The sequence below is a fragment of the Priapulus caudatus genome, unplaced genomic scaffold (assembly GCF_000485595.1).
Source record: "Priapulus caudatus unplaced genomic scaffold, Priapulus_caudatus-5.0.1 Scaffold2427, whole genome shotgun sequence".
In the NCBI taxonomy this organism is placed as follows: Eukaryota; Metazoa; Priapulida; class Priapulimorpha; order Priapulimorphida; family Priapulidae; genus Priapulus; species Priapulus caudatus.
In genome coordinates this window covers 20,320-31,972 of record NW_014579488.1, presented here as the reverse complement: position 1 = coordinate 31,972, position 11,653 = coordinate 20,320, and the positions used below count along the sequence as shown (strand labels likewise).

The 11,653-nt window shown below is 43.7% G+C and overlaps 1 protein-coding gene and 1 long non-coding RNA gene across 2 annotated transcripts in view; both read left to right on the top strand.

Annotated features, from left to right (window-relative positions):
• Window positions 1–8,007: 8,007 nt before the first annotated feature.
• On the top strand, window positions 8,008–8,568 carry LOC106818674 (endochitinase A1-like; the record flags this gene model as incomplete). Its single annotated transcript, XM_014823359.1, has 1 exon — window positions 8,008–8,568. A coding segment is annotated over exon 1 (531 nt), but the record flags the coding sequence as incomplete, so codon positions are not given.
• LOC106818675 overlaps window positions 8,569–11,653 on the top strand; it is a 20,243-nt gene continuing 17,158 nt past the window's right edge. Inside the window, exon 1 of the long non-coding RNA XR_001395275.1 lies at window positions 8,569–8,829. This is a non-coding gene — a long non-coding RNA (uncharacterized LOC106818675). The remainder of the gene's footprint in view (window positions 8,830–11,653) is intronic.

Genomic DNA, 11,653 nt, shown 5'->3' with positions numbered 1-11,653 from the left:
CACGGCCTCTTTCGTCGCCGCCCCATAACGGCCGACGACCAATGTGTCAGGGCCTCTTTCGTCGCACCCCAACGACGACACGCATGCAGCCGATAGCTGTGATGCAGACGAGTTGTTGCAACCCCAAAAGGCGTAACGAAACGCATGCAGCCAGTGTGGCTAGAACTCCAATCACTCATAGCTGTGATGCAGACGGGTTGTTGCCACCCCAAAGGTGTAACGAAACGCATGCAGCCAGTGTGGCTAGAACGCCAATCACTCATAGCTGTGATGCAGACGGGTTGTTGCCACCCCGAAGGTGTAACGAAACGCATGCAGCCAGTGTGGCTAGAACGCCAATCACTCATAGCTGTGATGCAGACGAGTTGTTGCTACGCGCGCAATATACCTGACTGCGCTGAAGGGCAAAGTATATTCGGCGTCCATGTAATGACGCCACCCTACGGTCATTTCATTAGCGGTATGCATCCCAAATTTCATGATGCACACTCCTACTCTATAAGTGGCCAATTAGTTAATTAATACCGGCACTAAGAATAGCTTTACGGCCCCGACGATGTGCAGCGTGTGCACCGCTACCACTAGTTAATTAGTAGCGATAATCGTATTAGCATGTTCGTAAAGCGCACTATAAGTGACACGCGCTTCATTTAAACGCATATATTCGACAGACGCCGTTTAAAGTGGCCTGGTTGTAACTCTGTTTATTCCGCGGCTTATACGCGACGGCGTTCTAGAAACTGTTTCACGCCGCTATGGCAATTACCGGGCAATTATCGGGCAGTCCTTGTCACATACTGCCCCGGCTATAACACTGTTCCTCGTATTACGCCCACCACTTGACATTGTCAGGATCACGCAAACAGCGGTCAAGACGACGAACGGCATCTACCAACGCCGCCGCCTTGCACCTGCGTCGCCTGCTATAGTATGCATGCGCAAAAACCCTGCTAACGTTATAATTCTATCGCATGATTTAAAGACATTTGGGGGCATGATTTGTCGAAGTGAAGTATTGGGATCGACATATATCATATCAATGAAGTGCTAAGTACTTTTTACCACAGACAGGTTTAGAATGTCAACATAAGTTACATATTATATATAATTTATGTCTTTTATCATCATACACTAGCTACTTCTCATTTGCGACACTTGCAACGTCAACGAAAAATATACATCCCGCGTTAACGGGAATATGGATGTTGAGAGTAGAAGTTTCCTCTTATTATATAAGCCTAAGAGTAAGTAAGGTAGTTATTTTTAGATGTTTTCATAGAAACCTACCTCCGAATATGTCCTTGCCTTTATGCCGGGTATGTATTTATAATTCTACCAAAATAACTTTAGCGGGTATCAGTCATGTGCAGAGACACGTTTATCGTTATAATCTATCGCATGATTTGCACCTTGCCTTTATATACATCTCAATGGTCTTTGCCTTTCTACATATTTTGAGTATCTGCGCTAGTTCTATATTGTTTTATTGATTTTTGATGGAATTCTTGTTCAAATATCTAATCTTGCTGTGGGATAATATTTTACTTGGATCATTTTAAGAACAAATAATAGCAGGCAAAAGTTAGAAGATTATGCGTATTAGATTGCGCCAGTCATAGAAATACATACGTATACGTACATAATACCAAAGATCGTATAGGCCTCCGGCATTATACGATCTTTCCATAATACTACATTTATACGTATCAAGAGCAGATAAATAACCTTCTTTATCTGCTCTTGTACGTATGACGGTATGTATGTATTCATAGATACTAACCCAAGTAGTATCACTTGGGTTAGTATCTATGATGTATTTCGCCAGTGGTTCGGAAAACAGCAGAGCATCCACATCTGGCGCCACTAACTATGCGAAGACGTGAAGAAGAATAGAACGGCGGAACGGAGCGAGTTTTCAAAATACGAACTGCGTTGTTTCTAAGTTGTGTATGGATAGGTTGAGTGCACATCTTCACCAAACACATGGTTTATTGAATCCTTCAAACCCCGTAATGATTGAAGTGTGCTTTTAATTTATTAGAACCCCTTAAATTCGGCATAAGCGTTGAAACTTGCCCATGATGGCTAACACGAACACAAGAAAAACAACGTCAACGAGACTAGCACCGACGCAGCCTGTAGAGTCTCCTGTCGATGAAACTCCGCTTAAGACTAAGAGTAAGAGTAATGAATCCATGGTTGAAACTAGATCTTCACGCATTAAGAAGTTAAAGGGATTACGTCATTTACGGAAAGTCAGAGAAAATGAAGGTACCTACTAGGCTAGCCACAAGTTCCCATCTCGCTTAACACTACGTGGCGTGTAGATACAATAATGTAACCCAAACCCAAGAGGATAGGGTTACAAAGTGTCCCTATCCTTTTATGCGGAGGAATGCCCGAGTGAATCACTCGGGCCGGTTTGCTGGTGCGTTTTCAGATACTAGAACTTCCAAACTGGGTTTATTCTAAACACGAACCTTTCTCCGCTATCTGGGAACTTACTATGTATCGCAATACTCTGTATTAAACTAATATAACCTGTTACAAAAATTCGAAGTGACGAGCGGCGAATATACTGAGCGCCATTTCTGTTGACCTGTGATGTACTTCGGTTTGAAGAGCGGATTCACCGACCAATCGGAGGGCGCTGCGTTTGCCGATCGCTATGCGCATTGGGAAATGCGTACGTCACAGGTCAACAGAAATGGCGCTCAGTATATTCGCCGCTCGTCACTTCGAATTTTTGTAACAGGTTATATTAGTTTAATACAGAGTATTGCGATACATAGTAAGTTCCCAGATAGCGGAGAAAGGTTCATGTTTAGAATAAACCCAGTTTGGAAGTTCTAGTATCTGAAAACGCACCAGCAAACCGGCCCGAGTGATTCACTCGGGCATTCCTCCGCATAAAAGGATAGGGACCCTTTGTAACCCTATCCTCTTGGGTTTGGGTTACATTATTGTATCTACGTGGCGTGTAGCTCCAAGAAACGGTATTGCTAGGGTTAGAATACCGGGTATAGAATGTATAGACAATCCGTCGCACAGCCTGTTCGGGCTACGTGGCGTGTAACTAGTCGGCCTCCTCCGCCTCCTCCACCGTGTAACTAGTCGGAGAGCCTGGTCGGTTTACTACTAGGCCTACTACTACTAGTACTAGTACTAGACTAGCAGTAGTAGTAGTAGTACTACCAGGAGTAAGATAATATAGGTCTAGCTCTAGTAACTATAGCCCGCGTACAGTTGCCGCAGGCGCTTGCGCCAACTGCACGCGGGCTATAGTTACTAGAGCTAATATAGGTCCTATATTATCTTACTCCTGGTACTACTACTACTAGTACTACTACTACTAGTACTGCTCATAGGGTCTATATCCCCCAGGGTACTGCCGTAACGTACCCTGGGTACGGTCCGATATACCAGAACGTACCCTGGTCACTATTTGATATGGTTAGGGTTAGGGTTAGGGAGTAGGCGTAGGCGACTTCCCAGACTCGTTAGTGGAGTAGGCGAGGTACCGTCCGGCATATTAGATAGTACCAGGGTACGTTCCGGCAGTACCCCGGGGGACATAGACCCTCTCAGCGCTAGTACTAGTAGCCACAGCACAAGTTCCCTTCTCGCTTAACACTACGTTGGCCTACTTGTTCCTACGACGTGTAACAGTCGGAGAGCCTGGTCGGTTTAGTAGTAGTAGTACTACTACTAGTACTAGTAGTAGTAGTACTAGTAGTATAGCTCTAATTTGACCCGGGTCGAAAGCGACCCGGGCTAAATGCGTCCCGGACCAAGCGTTCGCACGGACGTTTTCTCGGTACAAAAACGACCCGTGTCATTTTGACCCGAGTGCTGGTTCATTTTTGTCGTGTGAACGCGCACCGACACACGACCCGGGACAAAATTAGTACGGCGGTAGACGTCGCCAGTGTCGACCCGGGACAATTGCTCCGTGTGAACGCGGCTATAGTTCTAGAGCTACTGCTAGTACTACTACCACTAGAACCAAGCCTTGACGCTTATTTTCAGATCTGGCTGTCCTGTCGGGCAACAAGAAGCAATTTTTACATGTCCGGATTTTGATTTTACTTATCCAATATTTACTTACTAACTATGAGCCGTCCATGAGGGTCCATATTATGGTTCAGTGCATATCATATTACAGTATCTATACAGGGGTAGAAATTAACTTTTGAACACGGGAGTTCAACGGACTCTACCCTCAAAAAGAGGGAGTCCGCCACAAAATGAGGGAGTGAGGGAGTCCGCAGTCTGAAGTTCAAAATGAAAGATATTAACAATAATGCATACATGTGCTTATTTTGAAGATTTATGCAGTTGCACGTCTGCCAAAGTTTCTTTGGGCATTTGCTGAGAAAATGTGGTAATTCCGCGAGGCCATGCTCTGGAACGAACTAGTTTGTATGGCAGAATTTTCAGAGAGTCACACGGACTCCTGCATATATGTCAAATCAAGGAGTCCGACAGTAAATCGGGGAGTATTTGACTCCGGACTCCTCGTTAATTTCGCACCCTGTTATCTATATATGGAAAATCGTAATGAAACTCACACGTTTTTTTTTCACGTGCCGGCATGTCATTGTGTGTCATACCCGATTGGAGCTTTTTCCTCAATTCCAGGAAAGAGTTTTGCTGTTGCTCTCTCATCCCAGCGGCGCCCACACCTGCTACATATTCCGTAAATAATGAACATGCCCCATGCGACAATCGTGCACTTCCCCCCCCCACATCAATCAATGCTGTGCCACGTACGTGCGCAGCCACGCTGTGCGCACTGGTGTTCTGTAATGGTAAATGTAGAGGAGATGGGTGTTGCGGGCTACTTTTTTCGGCGATCCTTTGAAAATAAAACTTGAGAATATTGCGCGATATAGCACCCTGGCTCAAAGGATGTTACGAATATATAAACAACTAGAATTTTAGCCAAGAGAATAACTTGTCCGACATAGACGTTCACTTGTCCCGGGCAATTGGACAAGCGTTAGTGTCGAGGGCTGAGAATTACGATTAATATATAATTTATTTTTTATACATTCATGATCATTATTTAATAGTCCAAACATTACAACATGGATTCATAGTGTGTTACATACAACCTGCACACTGCCCATCTCTACATTCCAGCTAGATGCCACATTCCCTGCAGAAATGGAAGTGCTTTCATTGGAGAATTAAATGGTTGGGTAACGATGTGTGAACACTCACTATTTTTGTACACTCACTTCACACGTAGTCACTAATAAAAGAAAGATTTCGGGGATTATTTCTTGTGGCTAATAGTGTAGTGTAGACCGGATGCCCTAAAGTATCATCCAGCGGTATGATAGGGGAAACTGTCATTTTTGCATAGGTGTGAAGTCGTTAACAATGCTAGGTTAAACCATTTTACCCCACTATTTCACTCTAGCATTAGAGCCCTGCCACATTATGTTTGTTGGAGGTCTATGGCCTATTGTTGCAGCCCTAAAACCTTGTTGAAACTGTGTTAGAGATATATAAACCTATGTGTATATATCATATATGTACAGACTGTACTGTCATTGGTAGTTTTAGACTTAAACAGATTATGTATGTATTTCAGTGTTGGCAGATTTATCTTCAAGTGATGAAGTGTGCTCAACCAATCGCTGTACTAAAAAGCGAGAGCCGAGGTCCAAAATAAAGTCTGCTGGGGCTGTACGTGGTGGCAGTGCAGATGTCGCAGCTACTACAAGAACCAGAATTGACAACATCGAAAATTCCCTCAGCCCCCGGCTGATCATTGAGCGACTATCCTTAAAGTACCTAGATGTAAGCAGTATTTTCGATTGTACAGATTATATCTGCAGTGGCAATCTAATTTAAGTAATATGGCATTTAAGTGTTGGAGTCATTAATTTTAGACATACCAAATCCATTTTTTATGGTTTTCATTAACCTTTTTGCGTGTTTCTATTGTCTCGTATTTATTACTCACATTTAGAGAAAGTAGCTAGCTCTCTCATATATTTTGTGAACTGTGTTATATATGCTAGACCAGAGTTCTTCTAGGACATGATGATGCAGCTAGATACACGATGTTAATATAATATTAAATGGTAATTGCTAACCTAAATAGCTGACACGTAATGGTGTTTCATGCCCTCTGCTGTGCTTTCCTTCTGAGGCAGCTACACACACTGTCAACCATAGCGAGCAGGGGTTATTTCCTAGATCATAAGATGGCACGCAGAAATGATCCCCCCCCCCCCGCGAGATACGGACTCGGGTGTTCGTTCGAGACGCGGCGACGTCGCGTGCGCCGTTTATCGTCCTCGCCTTCCCTCTCTCTCCTCTGTCTCGAGGAACTCGCTCCCGACTCCAGACGCGACCGTGTGCTTGTAACCGTGTAGTGAACTAAATTAAAAGCAACATCAATCATGGTATATATTCTCTGATTGGCTTCTCTTATCTATGTATTGGCGAAACATAACATAGCAAACAACAATAGTCAAGTAACGTTAAATTCAACGTTACATATGTCCATGCTTTATCTAAATGAATTTAATAGTATTGTCTTGAAATTATATTTTTTATTTTGAAAAGGGTCACTCAGCAATAGTTCGACATGAAAAGTAGGTCTCATTAATCATTATACTGCACTTTGATAAGGCGTGGAGTCTTCCAGAGTTTTCCTATAATTACACTGTAGCATAAGCTCACATGCATGATGGTGCATGCTAGACATCTGCCGAATAAAATGGTATTTGGTTAAAATTGTACTTCTAAAATATACAGCGAATATTCGTCGCAGTAGATTGATACGAAATTTGTCACCGATGTTTAGTAAGAGGAGGAGGCCAGCTGACTGACGTAAAACTAATAAAATTTAAATCAACCAATAGACGGCGTGAGTTGCCTACCCGATATAAGTATGCCAATTTCCAGCCATTTCCTTCTAAAATGAATGCGATAGTACTACATTGAAACTATACTTTAAATTTACAGAAGAAAAACTCAGCAATAGTTTGAAATGAGATATCACTATCCCTATACCTTACGTTGATAAAGCCCCTGCTATTCCCGATTTTTCGTTTACATTAGTGTAGCCTAGACTCATGCCTATGCACAATATCTGCTCAAATGAATGTACGTCTATGAAGCAGACGGAAAATACAATCCCCTGCTGCACTCTACAACCGCTGAGCGCGGCCAGAGATGTTAGAATATTATACCCTACCATCGTAAATACCAAAATATAGATCAATAACAGATACGTGTATTTACACTGGAGAAGTTGCGTTACATGTGCAGTCTTTATGACGTTCGTATAAACTTCATATTTATCTCAGCAATCTTGATCGTTTGTCGTAAAACCAATTCGCGTCACGTGTCAATAGGACCACGTGATTGTTCCAAGGGGGCGGCATATTCTCTCACGTGGTAATATATATGTGCATACGCCATACTTATGCCGTACTTGTTTTACACGGAGATTTCTTACATTGCATGCCTGGAATTTACATAGAATACCTACAAATCTAAACGGACAAAATTTTAACTATCTCTTCCACGTGATTCGTGCGTGCGTAGGTGCGTGCGTGCGCGCGTGTGTGTGTGTGTGTGTGCGTGCGCGTGTGTGCGTTCGTGTGTGTGAATACAATGCTATGCGCAAAAGCACTCGCTTCGTGATTTTAATTTGAACAAATCATCAACTGTGTACTCGATGAAGAATCCTGGAAACGATGAAATGTCGACGGCGACATTATTTCCTGATGTTGCCGACGACGATGACGATGGCGACGACGACGATGACGATGGCGATGACGGGAATACGCAGCAGACGCCGCACGGAAGCCTGACTGTTGTTACGGCGGCTCTGTTCATCGTGGGTGAGATAGCGGGCACAGGTATGCTGGCATTACCGCGAGCCATCGAAAACACAGGTGAGTACCGTATTCAGGTGAATATCGTATACAGGTATACATGTGAATTACGACATGTCTTTGTCATCGTGACATTCGTTGCATTGCGTCGACGCCGATCGTCAAGACAACGATGCAGGCGTCGACGCCGATCGTCAAGACAACGATGCAGGCGTCGACGCCGATCGTCACGACAACGATGCACGCGTCGGCGCCGATCGTCAAGACAACGATGCAGGTGTCGACGCCGATCGTCAAGGCAACGATGCATGCGTCGACGCCGATCGTCAAGACAACGATGCACGCATCGACGCCGATCGTCAAGACAACGATGCAGGTGTCGACGCCGATCGTCAAGACAACGATGCATGCGTCGACGCCGATCGTCAAGACAACGATGCACGCATCGACGCCGATCGTCAAAGCGACGCCTCCACCGTGGGTCGACTGCTTCGGATTCGACGCGCTGGTCTCCGAGTCGGACCTCCTGCCGTCGCCCGTTGTCACGAAGCTGGCACGGCGCTCGGTCGGGACGTCGGTGGGGCACCGGCGCCGTGACATCGACGCGTCCGCTCTCCTCGAGGACTCCGGGTGCGGACTAGAGTTGTCGTCGACGTCGGCGGTGGCGTCGGCGCTCTCGACGGCCGGCGGACGCAGCGCGGTGGCAAAGACGGGTTCGCAGACGCGCGCGGTCAGGGCTGGCGCGAGCTTCCCCGGCGTTGTAGCACGGAGGAAGCCGGCCGAGTCGGAAAGTTTCAGAGATTCGGGGCTGTCGTTGAGCGGGAGCGGCGCAAGGAGGACGCGCGGCGCCCTCTGCAGTCCCGCTGCAGCGTCACAGAAGAAGCGCAACCTGCCCGATCGTGCGCACGAGGAGGCGGAGTGTCAGGGAAGGTCGACGAAACGATGCAGGAAGCACTCGTTTCCCGTAAGTGTAGAGCGCCGCGAAAACCCCGAAATATTACTCGCTGCCTCTATCGAAGTGTGTTCCCCGCACGTGTATGTCCCTCCTTCAGGTCAAGCCAAAGAGTGGATCATGATAACAATAGTATAAATGTTGTATGTGTGCCTAAAGATACTGCCCTTGCACATACGTGCCACACAAACACATACTGCCGACGCATGGGCCTAATTATAACCACCTACAAAATATTTTCGCCATTTTCTTTGCAAAAATTGATGGTGAATCTGATGTCCATCTATATGTACGGTAATCAAGTATTATCTGAATAGAATTAACTAGGGGTGCACCAGATCTTAGATCTGGTCAAAACTGGAACTTTTCCCCTATTTCATTTTTAGCTCACCTTGACATCGTCAAGTTGAGCTATTGCCATGGGTCGTCGTACGTCCGTCTGTCCGTCCGTAAGCCGGCGCGTATCCTCGTCCGTCCCGTCAACAGTTTGGTTTCGGTGAAGCGATACTTAGACCGTTTGACCCCACATGTTTGAATATTGGGTGTAGGTTGTTTACTGCTATGCTCCCATATGGAACGTCCTATTTTGAGGCACTCCAGTCGACGTACTTTCAGAGCCAACGGCAATTTTTGGCAAAAATGGGATTGCCTTAGTCCAGCTCAGGTTCACGGATTTTTGCTCATTTTGGTATGTGAATGAATAAGGGCTAGAGGGGTTTTTGATATTTAAAAAAAATTATGGCAAATTAGGTAGGGTTGGCAATATATAGCATGATTATATAACATCAAACAGTTCTGTGGTGTCACACTGCCGTCTGGTTCGTTATTACAAGATTTTCCATGACAATGATCTTTATATGCAAAATTGGTATTGTCCTCTCCACCTGGCCGATAAACGTCTATATTAGAGTAAAGATTTACAAAACATGGTCGGAACGCAGCATAACCTATTTATTTCAAGCGCCAAGTCGCTAACAAAGGCGGTATCGCGCATCGTATCGGTCACAAATTGTGATTCATTTTGGTTTTTATAAATTATTTATTGCGATATAACAGTGGCAATCGTTTCTATAATTGTACGTCGATAGGTTGCTCAACTTAAAACTGACTTCTTCGTACTCCTCATTTGTGTCCTTTTCTGTGGTGCAGCTAATCAGTGTCATTGACACTTTCATTGTTAGCAAGAAAAGTCTACCTGGCAGCAATTATAATTTTAGCATTGTGCTTCCTGGGCCTAACTGTAAATCTGTTCCTATGCAATCTATTAAAGCACCCTCATTAGGGTAGAATCCTTCTCCTGTACCGAAAGCAGCAGACACCTAACCAATCCTGTATCATTAGACTGGCATGCCGCTACACCCCTGAGTGACATGCCTGCTAATGCTAGTTCATTTCGAGTGAAGTAATTGTGCATGATATAATACCAAAACTGGCATGTTTATGTCCAAGTTAGAAGTTCCTTTTTTAATTTCCAGGCCGGTTCTGATCTGCCTCCAGAACTTCAACCCATTCCAGATGCATATCTGGTGCATCCCGAGTATTTAACAGACGCTTACTATTCAACGTAGTTAGGCGTCCATCAAACATACTGTGCCCATACAGTAATGTCATTCTTTCATTTGTTTTAGGTACAGTTGGTTGAAACAGGACTACGAGAAACTCAATGCAGAGTTTGATGAGCTGGAAGCTATTTGAACTCACTGTTGAGTAAGGAGCTAGCTGGTATGAATGGCCCACGTGAAAATATGAGACCGATTGATCTGCTATTTCTACAATTCATATAATCTTGAGGAGGGAGTGCAAGCTGTGAAGTATTTGTGTGTCCAGCCGTACCTGGCAATAGTTTTTGTGTTAAAGTGGGATTGGAAGGTTTAGTTTTCCTAATTTCTCCAATTTTTATGGCGTGTTCTATTAGATTTTGATTTATTTTCAATTAACTTTCCGGTGCATGTCAGCACGTTAGCTTGGTAAGCACGGTAGTAATATCATTACAACACATCATGTTCTGAAAATGATTTTTTTAAATAAAAAAGAAGTATCAGATACAGGGAACGAGCAAAACTGAAAGTTCCACAGAAATTGAACTTTGTTTTTCAAACAACTCTTTAAAATAATAGATTCATGTAAACACCTGTTTTGCTAAAAGTCTAGATAACCAAGTCTATAGCCATGAAGATGTATTTCTTGCAGTACATTCAGAGCCAATGTCAGAACCTGGCAGATGTCTTTCACTCCATTCACAGGCAAATAAGTTGTAAACAATTCGTAAATATTAACAACCTTTCAATAGTGTAGACTGCACCATATTGTATATTGAGAATGATTTGTCTGTAAAAAACAAAACCATTTAAAATCAATTAGAGAAGCACTCAGGTCAGCAGAGCAGGCAAGTTCTATTAAGCAAAACATTGTAAACATTAGCAAGCTGTGCAGGTATTCCGATTGCTGGCTGTTTATGTATACCTGCGCCCTACTGAGTACTTTACATATTATTTGTCATCAGTGTTTATGAATCGACAAGAAACAGTTCAGTGTCGCACGTTATTTTACATGATTCTATACCTTCTAGTTATAGAGATACTAAGGTTCTTTTTCAGGCAGCTTCATTTTTTACAGTAATGCTGTGTATCACATGTTGTAGAATAATTAAATGAGCTGTATAGTGAGCATATCAGTTTGTGACACGATTTCTAATTTTGATTCTATTTCTATTCTATTGCTAATACCCCTTAATGTATATCTCTGGAGTATAAAATACCTGGAAGTAGGAGTAGGATACAATACTTTTTTTAATATTTAGTATTTTAATGAAAATTACTCTAATAATGCTGTTAAC